This window comes from Cnephaeus nilssonii (genome assembly GCF_951640355.1).
Source record: "Cnephaeus nilssonii genome assembly, chromosome: 6".
In the NCBI taxonomy this organism is placed as follows: Eukaryota; Metazoa; Chordata; class Mammalia; order Chiroptera; family Vespertilionidae; genus Cnephaeus; species Cnephaeus nilssonii.
In genome coordinates this window covers 74,373,899-74,389,311 of record NC_137077.1, presented here as the reverse complement: position 1 = coordinate 74,389,311, position 15,413 = coordinate 74,373,899, and the positions used below count along the sequence as shown (strand labels likewise).

At 44.8% G+C, this 15,413-nt stretch overlaps 1 protein-coding gene across 1 annotated transcript in view; it reads left to right on the top strand.

Annotated features, from left to right (window-relative positions):
* Positions 1–8,500: 8,500 nt before the first annotated feature.
* LIN7A (lin-7 homolog A, crumbs cell polarity complex component) overlaps positions 8,501–15,413 on the top strand; it is a 155,815-nt gene continuing 148,902 nt past the window's right edge. Inside the window, exon 1 of the mRNA XM_079773936.1 lies at positions 8,501–8,793. Within this exon, the coding sequence (XP_079630062.1) occupies positions 8,751–8,793 (43 nt within the window). The 5' untranslated portion in view covers positions 8,501–8,750. The remainder of the gene's footprint in view (positions 8,794–15,413) is intronic.

Here is a 15,413-nt window from a genome sequence, read left to right as displayed (position 1 = left end):
AAGTGAATGTAAAGGGCCTCCAGCAAGCCTTCACAGAATCCAGACTTTCCTTCTTTCCTGTATACCTTTAACACATACACATTTATAATATCACTGATTCTTATTGATACATTTTATAATTAATTCTATGCTTTTTCATTGATGCTTCTATTTCCTTTCCAAATATTTTATAAAGTCCTCAAAAATAACTTGAACATCTTTATTTCTTCTAACTCCATTTCAGGTCCAGTATCCTAATCAGTACTCCATCAAGTACAGTGTAGATTTGTTACTTTAATTCTTTTTTCCATCATGTACAATGTGACTTGTTTTCTGACCATTCTAAAGTAGCCTCCTCCACTGCTGCATATTTCATCACAACTTCCTATTTTTGTGTGGACTTTGTGGTATCCTGGTAAATGTTTAACAACTGGCTTTCCAGAGGGGGGCAGACTATACTGTATATTGTATTTCCCAATCACCATGGCATAAATACTCCCACCATGGCCAATAGGAAGATACCAATATGCTGTCACTAAAAGTGATGTTGGGACAAGATGCACACAGTTGGGTTTTGAATAACAGTGTGAACAGGCTTTAGCATATCACTGTTTGCTGTCCTTACTAGTACTTAGGATTACCAGATTTATTATGTATTTGTATTTTATGTCTCCCAACATAAAAACTAGGCTCCATAAAGACAGACAATCTTAACATCTTTAACACTGAATCTCCGCAGGCACAGAAAAACTCCTGGCATATAGCAGGTCCATAATAAACATGTGTTGGGTAAAAATAATTTTTAACTAAAAATCTTCAATTTTTAATGTACCACAGTAATGATGATACAATTTTTTAAACTAATAAAGATTTTGAGTTCTAAAAGTTTAGAAATACCTCTTGAATATATGTGAGAAAAAAGATGAGTCCAGAGTTACTTTAAAATATCATTTTATCTTGCCTTTCTTTTATCATGTGGGCTTTCCCAGTGCTGTCAATATGAAGTTGGGATGCATAAAGGAAAATAAAAAAAATTGTGAGCTTTAAATTCATATTTCAGTATAAAAAAAATCTATCATAACTTCAAACTTTGAAATTAGAAAATTTGCATTTCCAACTAAAACAAAAACATCATTTTATATTCTACTAGAGGCCCGGTGGATGAAAATTCATGCACTGGAGGGGGGGTCCCTCAGCCTGGCCTGCCCTCTCTCACAGTCCGGGAGCCCTCAGGGGCAGGAGGCGACCCAGCGATCAGGGGAAGGCGATGCCCCATCACACCTCTGCTGCTGCCACTGCCAGCAGCACAAGCCTCAGCCGGCCCTGGTTACTGAGCCTCGGGTGGTGCTGGGCTGCTGGGGGGCTGTGGGGACTGAGGGACTCCAGAGGCAGGCATGCAGAGCAGCCAGGCCCACTTGGGGACTGAGGGGACTGGGCGCTGCCACCATGTGGCTGTGGGCACCGCCATCTTTGAGGGAGTCAATTAGCATATTTCTTCCTTATTGGCTGTGGGTGCCACCATCTTTGCAACAGCATGAGGGTCAATTAGTATATTCCCTCTTTATTAGATAGGATGAGTTAAGTAGGCCTAAATAAAACACCAAGTATCACATGATCGCACTCATATGTAGAATCCAAGTAACAAAATAAATGAATGAATGGGGTGGATCCAGAGACTCGAAACATGGAACAGAGTGCGGAATCTCATATGGAAAGTGGGGGAGGGTGGGTGAGTGCCAGGTTATGAAGGCCTGGGGTAGGGGTGGGATGGAGGGGGTCAATTAGGGAAAAAAAGGAACATATATAATACTTTAACAATAAAGAATTATTTAAAATAAATAAAAATAAACCACCCTAGTATCAAAAAGACTTTGCACCTATTATATGTACTATTCCCTATGGCAGAATCAGAGTAAAAGTTAATTATTATACTTATTAGAGGCCTGGTGCATGAAATTCGTGCACAGAGGGTGTGTGTCCCTCAGCTCAGCCTGCACCCTCTCCAATCTGGAACCCCTTGAGGAATATCCAACTGCCCGTTTAACAGTCGAACATCCCTCTCGCAATCCAGGACTACTGGCTCCCAACTGCTCACCTGCCTGCCTACCTGATTGCCCCTAACTGCTTCTGCCTGCCAGCCTGATCACCCCCTAACCACTCCCCTCCCAACCTGATCGATGCCTAACTGCTCCCCTGCTGGCCCAATTGCCCCTAACTGCCTTCCCCTGCCGGCCTGGTTGCCCTTAACTGCCCTCCCCTGCCAGCCTGGTCGCCCCCAGCTGCCCTCCCCTGTAGGCCTGGTCCCCCCAACTGCCCTCCCCTGCAGGCCTGGTTGCCCCCAACTGCCCTCCCATTCAGGCCCGGTTGCCCCCAACTTCCCTCCTCTGCCGGCCTGGTCACCCCTAACTGCCCTCCCCTGCCAGCCCAGTAAACCCTAATTGCCCTCCCCTGATGGCCTGGTCAGCCCCAACTGCCATCGCCTGCAGGTCTGGTCCCCCCAACGGCCCTCCCCTGCAGGCCTGGTTGCCCCCAACTGCTCTCCCCTGCAGGCCTGGTTGTGCCCAACTGCCTTCCCCTGCTGGCCTGATTGCCCACAACTGCCCTCCCCTGCTGGCCATCTTGTGTCTACATGGGGGCAGCCATCTTTTACCACATGGGGACGGCCATCTTGTGTGTTGGAGTGATGGTCAATTTGCATATTACCTCTTTATTATATAGGACTAGCGTTCCTGTTGCAGGAAAAATCCTGCAATAGGGTTTCCTGCTGCACTCTACCCCGCCCTGCCTGCTCTCCTCCCTTGTCCCCCGCCCCACGTTCTCCGCCAGCCCCCCTGCTTTTCTCTCCCGGCCCCGCCAGCCCGCTCTCCTTCCTTCTCCCCCGGCCCCGCCTTCGCTCCTCCCTTCTCCCCCGGCCCCGCCTCCACTCCTCCCTTCTCCCCTGGCCCCGCCTCCACTCCTCCCTTCTCCCCCGGCCCCGCCTGCTCAACTTCCTTCTCCCCCAGCCCCGCCTCCGCTCCTCCCTTCTCCTCCCCCTGGCTTGCTTGCTTCTCCGCAGCTTTGCTCCCTTCTGCAGCTCTTGGCTTCTTTCTACACTGTCTTGATATGCAAATTAGCCACCATCTTTGTTGGGGTGATTTCCATATTCATCCTGATTGGCTGGTGGGCGTGGCTTGGCTGGTGGGCGTGGCTTGGGCGTAGGGAAGGTGTGGCCAATTTGCATATTTGTCTATTATTAGATAGGATGATTTGCATGACAACTGGTAATCCTATCTAATAAAGAGGGAATATGCTAATTGACCCTTACAGCATCGCAAAGATGGTGGTGCCCACAGCCAATAAGCAGGGAATATGCTAATTGACTGCCCCGCCCTCAAAGATGGTGGCACCCACAGCCACAAGAAGGTGGCGCCCGGTCTCCTTAGCCCCACTGGGGCAGCAGGCGCACAGCAAGGCCGGGCCCACCCCTAGGCGGGCCCGGCCTTGCCGTGCGCCTGCCTCCAGAGTCCCCCAGTCCCCTTAGCCCTTCAGCCACCCAGGGCCGGCCCAAGGCGCAGGCAAGCCTCGGATGGTAGCTGTCCAGCTACCCAGGGCCACCCGAGGCTCAGGTAATCAGGGCCGGCCGAGGCTTGCGCTGCCGGCAGTGGCAGCAGCAGTGGTGTGATGGGGCATCACCTTCCCCTGATCACCGGGTCGCCTCTTGCCCCTGAGGGTTCCCGGACTGTGAGAGGGGGCAGTCTGGGCTGAGGGAACCCCCTCCTGTGCATGAATTTTCATGCACAGAGCCTCTAGTATAAAATAATGCAAATAAAACCCTACAACTGAGGAATTATTCAGATGACAGACTTTTTTCTCTCAAGGCTCTTTTCTATTTCTTTTGAAAGAAATAAAAATAATTAGAATTTACTGTTAATATTTACATTTCATCTTCAATTTTCTAATATCCAACTCTGAATTAGTAACTCTTCATTTTATTCTGTTAGTAATTTTTAATGCAGATGCTGCAACACAGTGTTTGTTTTTTTTTCTCTCAACCCAGATTGCATTTGTACATTTCCTTCTATGGTGAACACAAAGTTATTAATGAAAAAGTTCATTCTATTTCTGTTAATTATACTATCGCAATCTGACTCTCAATGGCTGTCTTTAGGTTTGTTTTTCTTATACTCCAAATTGAACTACCTGTTTTACTCAAACATGCAACATGCAACATGCCTGCTCTCCTGTCCCTGGCTTTACTCTCCTACTTCTGGGAATGCCCTTCTCCTTAGCTCTGTCTTTTGTGATTCTGTCATTATTCTAGACCCGATTCAAATGTCAAATTGTTCATTCTTTGCATAGTACTTTGTCACTCATTACTCTCTTTCTTGTTTATTACTTTGTTTACCGTCTCTTTCTCCCCAGCACAATCAGGGCTTTTTCTTGTTCACTGAAATCCCAGTGCCTAAAACAGTGCATAGATGGTAAGTACATTACGTATTTGTTGAATGAGCAGAAAAAAAAAATAGTTATCAAACCAATCTAAGGATAAAATAAATACAGTAAAATTCTCTATAGATAATGGTTTAAAAAATAACCACCTATATCCATTTGTGTTCCAAAGTATAGGTTGGCACTTCAGCTTAATCTAGTGTTATTTTGACAAAGCTGTGAGAATTACTGGTAAGGAAGACAACGTGATATTTTGAATCAGTCAAAAATAATTTCTAACACCAAAGACTGAAAGAATTCCAGTTTGAAGGTGTTATTTTCCTCATATGTAACTGTGCTTGTTATACTCCATTTATAATCTCACTAAACACATTTTTTTGGTATGCTAACATTTTATGCGAACCTCTTGATTTTGTCACATAATTAAAAAAGATTCAATGAAGTAAAAAAGACCTTAACGTAGCTTTGAATGCTTTTTTTTAAACAAGAACAGATTTTATATTTCGAAGTAGAAAGTCATTTTAATATTAACCTATATAAAATGAAACCTGTATCATAGTTTTTTTTTCTACTTTAACTTAAGTTTCCTATATGCATTCTCCCTCTTTTAAATATATCTCAAACATAACAACAAAAGAGAAAGGAACTCTGAAATACAATGCTGAAATCATGAAATCTTCAAAAGTACAAAATAAAGTCTTTTAAAATTTTTTTTATTATTTTTTTAAAAATGTATTTTCATTGACTTTAAAGAGAGAGGAAGGTCAAGGGAAAGAGAGAGAAACATAAATCAGCTGCCGCCTACCTACCTGTCTGCCTCCCGCTGGGGATCTAGCCTGCAACCTGGGCAGCAGCAACCTCTCAGTGCGGAGGACAGAGGATGATGCTCAATCCCCTGATCCACTCTGGCCAGGCTGAAGTCTTTTTCTTTCTTTTTAAAATATATTTTGATTGATTTCAGAGAGGAAGGGAGAGGGAGAGAGAGATAGAAACATCAATGATGAGAGAGAATCATTGATCGGTTGCTTCTTGCATGCCCTCCATTGGGGATAGAGCCCGAAACCCGGGCAGGTGCCCTGACCGGGAATTGAACTGTTGACCTTCTAGTTCCCGGGTCGATACTCAACCACTGAGTACACCTGGCTGGGCTAAAGTCTTTTTCTTAATGAACATCATAGGCACTACTGAACAGGTGTTACTTAACCTCTGAGCTAAATTGCTTAGCCTCTGCGTCTCAGTTTTACTTATCTATAAAATGAAATAACAATACTACTTTTTCTGGGTTGAAAAGAGGAGGAAAGAGAAAGCCTAGCATGATGCTTGGCACATATAAAGTGCTTAGTAGGTATATATTGAATGAATGAATTCCATTAAAAACACAGGTGCCAATGAGCTAAATTACTATATACAGTTTAAGGAAAAATAGTAATTAATGATTGCGTAACCAAATAGCTAAAAGTATAATCATATGTGTTTTAACAATTCCCTGATTAATACACAATCAACAGAGCAGCATAAATATGAATAGATCAAGTACATTAACCTTGAAACACTATGGGTGGCATAGGAGTGGTCCAAGCAATTATTCAAGAGACCTAAGTATGGTCACATCTACCCAAGCAAAAGAAGAGATTACAGAAATTTTCTTATGTCTTAAATAGAAATTCACATGTTATTGGAGAGACACTAGTTAGTTATTCATACTTCATTAAAAAATAAATCTTAACAGGTAATGATTGTTTATTACTCATTTTCTACACCTGCATAGGCACCAGCTAAAGGCATTGAAGTTCTCGCTATTAGAAATAATAACCAATTAATGTATGGTTATTCATGCTTCCTCTTACTTTCCCTTTCAGTCTCTACAAAAACCCTACATTGTCAAGGCAGTAAGAATGATAGAACACATTTTCAATTAGGGAGCTCAAGGCATAAGTCTAGAAACATACTATTAAACGTTTGGTGTTGGGGCGACATTAGAAAACAAAGATAAAAATCCATCATGGGCCTTACAATCTCAGATTTGTGTTGAAATAGGTACAAGTATGGCTTTTAGAGTTATGAATGAAGCTGCTCAAATACCTATTCATAATAAAGTATGTTCTTAAAGAACTTCATTAGTAGCCAGGGGATTTGTATGTTCTTTTCATCCTCAATTATTGAACGAGGGTTGACATTTTGTGCAAGGCCTTGGAACATACTATGCTTTCATTGTGCACAACTCAACCTCTTTCTGTTGTTTGCTTTAGGGGACATGAATAATGATAATCAAGCAGAATTGTTGCTTCTTCCTCAGTCCCATAGTACTTCCTTTCTGTGATGCTTAGAGCACTGGCTGCATAGCTTGCTCATTTGTCTCCCAGCCTGGACCCAGCACTGTCCAGGGCCAGGGCGACATCTCATTAATCTCTGCAAGGCCAGAGCCTAGCCGAGTGCTTGCCACACAGTTCAGGTGGGATGTTTCTTTGCTGTATGTATAAGTTTATATATGCCTTACTTTTTCAAAGTACATTCAGACCCTCACAAAACACAGCAAGATTGAAAGGTAGAATTAGTTTCCTCTTTTACAGACTCTCAGTGAGAGTGAAGGTTATTCCCATGTTTGACAGATGAGGAAACTGGGGATCATCGAGGAATCATGTGATTTTTAAAGGAAAGATAACTAAGACTTGAATTTCAAGATCAGGATCTTTCTAAAACACTCAGTGAAAATATAGGCACATTGAACTATTTCAGGGATGTCTTTAAGGTCTGTAGGATGTATGGCCATTTTTTTTTTACTTTCTCAAATCATTGGTGAAATCTTGTTTCCTTTTTTAAAAAAATGTAGACCAATGTCCCAGCCAGTGTGGCTCAGCAGTTGAGCATCAATCTATGAACCAGAAGATGGCGGTTCAATTCCCAGGGCACATGCCTGGGTTGTGGGCTCAGTCCCCAGTAGGGGGTGTACAGGAGGCAGCTGATCAATGATTCTCTCTCATCAGTGGTGTTTCTCTCTCTCTCTTCCTCTCTGAAATCAATCAAAATATCTTAAAAATAAGTAAAATAAATAAAAATGTAGGCCATGGATGCAAAACATCTCCAGAAATCACCCATTTTGTCATCAGAAGACAATGATATGGATCATATACAAATATTTTGCTTTAAAACAGAATGTATTGCTGGCCAAAAACAATTCTGCTCTGTTCTAGGGAAGGGAATGGAGGCAGCTTTGTCCTTTCCAATCCTAAACCCATTCTGCTTATATAAGATTTCTATATACTTGATTTCTTTACCAGGACACGAGTCCCTACAGTGGCAAGATAGTGAAAGCAGTGGAAGGGGTCCCAGCCAGTACCTGAAGGTTTTAGTAACTGAATTCTGATCAACGGACTCTAAAGTCACCCTTTTAATAACATCACATCCCACTGCATCATAAGCTCCAGGAAAGTAGGAACTGTATTCAGTTCCTAAATCAGGCCACGGCACATGGCATGTAACACTCCTAGCTCTCTATTCCTGACACACATGTTCATAAGTGACAACTGAATAACCCCTGGCTGCAAAGATCAGCCTGAAAACCTGCTAGGGACATGTTTTACAAACTTAGTTAATGGAACTTCTCTTCGTGTTTTTTTATTTAAACCATTTTTAAGAAGTTTGCTTTTAAGGTAAGTTATTTTCTAGGCAATACACTCAGGTCTTTCATGGAGACCTAGTGATGGAACCCTGGCCTTAAGTCAGTTATCTTGATACTGTTCTAAGTCAACATTCCAAAAACAAAATAATAATAACAGAAATTAACAGCAACTACATGTAAATCCCAACATTTCTGAACTAGAAGCATTTTCTCCCCAGGGGATGGGATTACAGGTTTGACAAATTCTCTTAATCTGAAAAAATAAAAAATAAAAAAAAAATCAGCTCTCTACCTCCCTGCCCCCATCCCTCTTCAACCTTCTCCCTTCCCCCCCGGGGCACGCATCCTCGGACCACCTCCTTTCACTGGAAAGTTGAAAGAAAGCAGCACCCCAGCTGCACCCCCGTGTGCTCCTCGGGCTGGAACCGCGAAGTTCCCGGCCGAGCCCTCCTCCCCGAGCCGGCGGCGCCGCAGCCCCGCTACCTGCTCCGCCTCCCGCGGCATCTGAAGGTCTGTCCGCAGCCGAACAGTTGCGTCTCCATCTGGCTGCCAACCCACCCAAGCTTTCTTCTCCTCCACCGCCGCCACCTTCCCTCCTCCCCCCCTCCTCCCCCTCCTCTCCGTCTTCCCTCTCCACCCCCCGCCCCCAATCTCCTCCTCTTTTTCTCACTAAAAACGGTTGCTGCCGCCGGAGCCGAGCGTCACTTGGGCTCCCACCGCAGACATGGCGACACTGACAGCGGTCCAGCCGCTCACTCTGGACAGAGGTAAGGGGGCGACTCGCCCGCCAGGCCATTGCCTCCCCTCCGCCTGCTCTTCGGTCCCCGCCAACTGCCACCGGGACGGGCGGACATGCTCGGGCGGGGGGGGGGGGGGGGGGGGGGAACGGAGCGAGCGAGCGAGCAAGGACGAGCGAAGAAGGCGAGGCGTTCGCGCTGAGAGCGGGAGACTTTCTTCCCCTTTCTCTGCCTGCCGCTCCCCGCCGGGCCGGCCGAGGGGTGCCTCCGCCGGCCCCGGAGCCCTCGCCGCCGCTCCCAGCCCCTCGCCCGGTCGCCTCGGGCCGCCGGCTTTGTGGGAGCGGATGCGCGGCGAGCGCCAGGCGCCCGCCCGGGGCTCCGGGTTGCCGAGGGGCCGGGAGGAAGCTCGCCGTGCCGAGCCCGGCGGGGGCGCCTGCAGCCCGAGACCTGGAAAGCGCGGCCGGGAGGACCCGGGAGGGAGGAAGTTTGTCCCTGCGCCGGGGGCGACGGTCGGTCCAGCTCCCAGCGCCCTGGCAGCTGCCCGGGGGCGGGCCGGGCGCACCCCGGGGCGACGGTGCCAGGGCGCACGGCGGCGGGAGTTGCTCTTGGCCAAAAGGGCGACGCGCCGGAGCGCGGGCAGCGCGGTGCCCCGGCCGGGGGCGCATCGTCACTGCAGCCGAGTCCGGTGATTCCCGGCTCCGAAGGTGGAGGGGGTCGCATCCGCCCCCACCGCCCGGTGCTCTCCGGCCGTGGCCGCCCTCAGTTTCCCCTGCCCCGCCAGCCCCGTTCTCTTCCGCCCGTGGCCGCCCGCCGCGGGGCCCGGGCTGCGGGATGCGCTGGGACGCGGCGCAGGCTGGATTGAAATTCAACTTCTGACCTGCGACCCGGTGCGCCCAGCTCTCTGACTTGATGGGGAAGCGGCGTTTGCTTTCTCCCCAAGTCCCCCTCAGGCCTGAGGGTGAAGACAGCCGCTCGGATCGGGGCCTCTCTGCTGCCGCCGGGAGGGGTGATACCTGTCACCCAGGGTTGGGTTTTCCTCCTGGCGTCCCCGGTCCAGTTGGGAAGGCGCTCGAGTCCCGCGACCCAGCAGCGGAGGACACCTGCTTGTCCCCCTCCGCAGCGGCCGGATTTAGGACCCTGGGTGGCCGTTTGGAAATGGTGTGTTCAGACGAAAATGATTTAGTTTGATGTGCCTCTAAAAATATTCTTTTTAGCGGCTTAAACTGGACCGTGGGACAAGGCAAAAGAGCATCCTGCTGCGAGTACAGTGAAAAAGCCAGTGAGGTTTTTAATTTGGAGAGATTGTGGGTGACTTTAAGGCAATCTGTTGGCGCCAGAACAGATCTTATTTGGTGCCCATAGCAACTTGGCTTGGGGGTAAAAGTTGAAAAAAATTTTTTTATTTTATTTTGGGAAATGTTAATTTGTAAACTTGTAAATTAATAACAGTAGTAAAAGAACTCGGAAATCCATTGTATAACCCATGATTTCACTCCAATATCATCATCTGCACTAAGCAGGATAAATCCATTGCCACTAAGAGCCACACAGATGGCAAGCTACGAGAAATTATGTATTTTCTAAGTATTTCTGTTTTAATGTAATGAGCTCTTATATTGTCTCATTACTTAATCAGTCTTTAAATAGCTCAAGTAAATCGACTACAGTAGGAGAAAAAAACAAAACTCCCAAGAAAATTGCATGCCTGAGCAATTTATATACTACTACATACTACTGAAAATATTTCACTTTTTGGTTTTACCTTAGCCTTTAGATGCCTCCCTCAGTTGTGGAGAGGAAATGCAACCTGACCAAGATCTCTTCTTAAAGTTTGTTCTTGTTCACAGCCAGGCTTTCCCTGTCCTTCCCAGTGTGATTAGTTTCATGCTGTAAGTAGCTCAAGAGGCAAGCTGGGAGAGACAGCGGTTGTAGCTGAATAAATTAATTTACCAACAGCTCAGTGCAAAGTCTGTAATTTACTGATGATGGGTTATTGGTAGGATTGCTGTGCATGAAGTCAATATATAAAAGTATTTTTTATCTCTTTGTCATTAAAATATAATTAATTGGTTAATTTAATCATTAAACGGATGAAATAAAGAATTCTGGGGAAAAAAAAGAGTCTCTTAAAAGACGAAGCCAAATACTACTTATCTGGGTCCTAGTTGTAACTCTGATACTTTGGATGAGTCAGTTAGTCTCTCTGGGCATCAGGTTTCCACTGTGCAACATAAGGAGTTTGGCTGCGATGATTCTGACACTGTGCAGCTTTAATTTGATTCATTAAAATTAGGACTCAGTTTCTGGTCACCCACTGGAGGACTTTTCAAGCTCACCCCAGTTGCCCGGGTTGTTCTGATGCCCTTTGATGTGCACTGAAGTCACCTGCTGCTTTGGCTCCATCAAAACATTTCTCACACGGTTGCATCTGGCTCCTCATTGGATAGAGCTCCTTCAAGGAAGAGACCATTTCTGAACTCATCTTTGTGTTCTCAGTGTCTGACCTTGTCCCTGATCACAGTAGAAAAATCACACATTAGTGTAAGTTAGTGTAAGTGAACTAAGGACTGCAGTAACTTAATCACCGTTAAAATATAGGGATTTGGTAGTGAACTGAGGTACAGTTTATAGATTCACAACATTTTGGCCCTGAAAAGGATGGCAGGGAGAACATAGGCCGGCAGTTTAACGTTTCGTTTTCCCTACATACTTGACAATTACTATCAGTTACCATAGCTCACCAAGGCTGTGATTATTAACCACGGGGGATTGTAGCAGGTGGGCAAAGGAGAGGGAGGAAGGAAGATGTTTGACAAAACCTCCCAGGACATCTCAGCAAACCTGAATCCATGTCCATAATTTGAGAGCCAGTTCTTTTTTAGCATCTTCATTTTTCAAATGGAAAACATGCAGGAAAGGACAGGATACTATTCTAGGTACTGGGAGATTTTACGTTACGATCTAATTTTTTCTTATTTGATGCCCTTTGGCACCATAATTGATTTATCTGGAGTCTTCATGGCAAAGGTTTTAAGCAAACTGATCAAAGCTATGGATTGAAATTAAGATTTACTCCTCCCAGAATACAAAAGGTATCTGAAAGGAAGACACTCGGAGTATGTGCTAGCTTCTTGGGTCTTGTCTGGGAAGCAAGCCTTTGCCAGGACCAGGTGGGCCCTGAAAGGGCAGTTTAAGGTTTTCACGTCTCTGTGCATGCCCTAAACTCTTCCATCTGCCATTAAGACCTCATAGTAACTTTGTGGAGGCCTCTGGGTAGCTATGGGCAGAATAGGTCCCTATTCATTCTGGTCCCAGTCCTGATGATTTTTCATTTATTTATTGTATGTCTACTATGTGTGAGACCCCACTATGGGATTGGCATACATGGTGAGCTAAACAGACCTAAGTCATCTTTGTTGTGATTAGAATCTACCCAGAGAAAAAGATTAAACACACACGCGCGCGCGCACACACACACACACACACACACACACACACAAATGCACACATATAAGCAAAACATTCATCATTTATTTATAACCTAATCTATACAAGATGCTGTAGGAATATCAGAAACAATGTTCCTGCTTTTATGGTCCTTAAGAGTCTAGTGGGAGACACAGATAATAAGTAAGGAATTAATTAATTCAACAAATAAGTGTTGAGTGACAGCCTATGGCAAGCACGGTTTTAAGCAATGTGGCAGTACTAAAGAACAAAGCAGATAAAGTTCTAATGGAGTTTACATGTTAATGAAGGAGTTACACATTGAACACATACATATACAACTATAAGTGCCAGTGAGAAAAATAAGACTGCATCCGAGAGAGCAGGGGGGCTGCTGTTTGAAGTACGATAGTCAAGGAAGGCCCTCTGGGTTGGTGACATTTAAGAGACCTGATGAAACTTAGGAGCCAACTGTGCAGCTGTGCTCTGGAGAAGAACCTCCCGTGTGCACCCTGGGACCATCAAGGGAATTGTTGAGAAGACGTGAGCACAGCGGAGAGTCATAGAAACTGGGATGTGGGGAGCTGATAGCCAGGAACTAAATGATGTCACTTATACATAGGATTGTAGATTAATTGAAAATATGCTCACAAGACAAGTAACATGACATAAGGATAGAGGAAAATAGGGAAGGACCTATTTAGACAGTGTTGGTTAAGGAAGGCTCACTGAGAAAGCAACCTTTAAACAGTTCTGATGTATTAATAAGATCCTTAGGAAAAAAAGTATTCTGGAAAGAGGGAAGAATACACATAGGAGCAGTTGCATATGTACAACTCAGCTACTATCTCTTTAATACATCTGTAACCAATCAAATGATTAAAAAATATTACCAAGGAATGATAACACTCTCTGTATCCTTTCTTGGTTATAAGTATACCAAGAAAATCTATAGATCTGTGTTTTGCTTCTTTTTCCTAAGCTAAAGCATCATATGTTATAACTAGATTTTCAAATGTAAATTAAATAGATATCACTATGCATAAATTTACATGTGAAATCTAAGTAGTCATAATATGCTATATATTCATTTTCATTTTAATCCTGTCTAATAAAGAGGGAATATGCTAATTGACCCTCACACCATCGCAAAAGATGGCAGCGCCCACAGCCAATAAGGAGGGAATATCCTAATTGCCTGCTCTGTCCTCAAAGATGGCGGCACCCACAGCCAATAAGGAGGGAATATGCTAATTGACTGCCACGCCCTCAAAGATGGCAGTGCCCATAGCCACAAGATGGCAGTGCCCAGCCCCACTGGGGTGGCAGGCATGAGGCAAGGCTGGGCCCGCCCCCAGGCAGGCCCGGCCGCTCTGTGCACCTGCCTCCAGAGTCCCTCGGGCCCAGGGCTGGCCGGAGGTGCAGTCAAGCCTCAGATGGTGGCTGCCCAGCCGCCCAGGGCCGGCCTGAGGCACATGCAGGCTTTGGATGGCAGCTGCCCAGCCGCCCAGGGCTGCCCAAGGCGCAGGTAACCAGGGCCGGCCGAGGCTTGCATTGCCGGCAGTGGCAGCAGCAGAGGTGTGATGGGGCGTCACCTTCCCCTGATCGCCGGGTCGCCTCCTGCCCCTAAGGGCTCACAGACTGTGAGAGGCGGCAGCCGGACTGATGGAACCCCCTCCAGTGCATGATTTTTTATGCACTGGGCCTGTAGTATTTAATATTAGACAGTGATGTAGAAAGTAGCACTTGAAAGTTACCCTTGTGGCAAAGAAAAGATGCTGATAAGGAGATTAGTGTGGATCTTCTCTTTCAGAATTTAAAGCATTCACAGCAATTCTTCCCTACAGCATAGGTTAGTTTACCCAGATTTCAGTCTCTAAAATCAGAAATGACCTTCAGTTAAACTCAAGGGAACAAAGCAAGGTACCAGCCATGACACTCAACACCTTCATAACAAAGAACATGGGAATAGGTCACTATGTAAAAGACTTCATGTACTCAGGCACTTTCTTAAGTCCATTCGCTCCAACACTCCTTTCACTTTCTATCTCAAGGTCAGAAAAAGGTTAACGATAGAATTTTTCAAAATTTCACTTCTACCATTTCTCTCTAATTTTCAGCAGAATGGCTTAAAAATAATGGCTTATAAAAATAATACAAAGCCAATTTGTGGAGAGAAATGGATAATTAAGACAATTTTGAGGAGTAATTAATATTGTGACATCTTAAATATTTGAGACTGTTTATGAAATGATCAGTAGCTTACAATCTTCATTTGGTGCTTATATAAGAGAAAACGTTGTTGTCAACCGTCATCTAACTTTTCTGTGCATTAAATTCAACTTGGATAATTTGCGTAAGTTGTAAATGGAAATCTTGATTTCTTGGCTTCTAAAATGTCATACATCAAAATATTGATTAAACAACTCTTGATGTGTTTCCTCTTTAAAAACTTTTGTCCTTTAAAAACTCTAAAACCAAGAACTTTTCTGTTGTAGGTTTCGACCTTAGGGAGAAAAATAACACGAGAGCAAGAACTGAATGCAAATGAAAATCTCATGGCTGGCACTACACTTTTCATAGCATTTGTGATACATTAACATTTTCCTCTCTTCCTTTCACTTTTCAACACATGCAGAGCTTATTACTTTATGTATATCCAGATTCAAGCCTTGGGGCAAGCCCATAGCTTTTCTAATCAGCTGTACTCACCCGTTTTTATAAGATCTGTATTTGCCTGGAAATTGCTTTTGCTCACAGTCCAAAAGGACTTGCCCTTTCTCTCCTTCTCTCTCCTCTCGCTCCTCGTTAACTTAGTTCTTATGTTGCTTTAAAAATATTTCCCCCAGTGATTGTGATGGGAAGGAAAGAGAGAGGGGCTGATTATATGTTATGTCTCTTGTCCTAAAGCCTTCTCACATCAGCAGAGATGTTTTAGTCTCCAAACATTAAGTGCTTGCTTGCTTGCCTTCTCATGTTTTCTGTAGGTATCACTAAACATGAAAAATTATTGAACTTTTTAAAAATAGCAAATCAATATTTGAGTGTTTATTTTTTCACTATGTAGCTCTAGGCCATTTTTCCAGGAGTCAGAATTCTGTCACATTTACCTTTTCTTTCCTTTTTGATAATGAAAAGTTGGAAAGAGAAGGACCCAAATTTCCAATTTCATTATTAGAGAAAGGTATTTTGCATGTAATGGG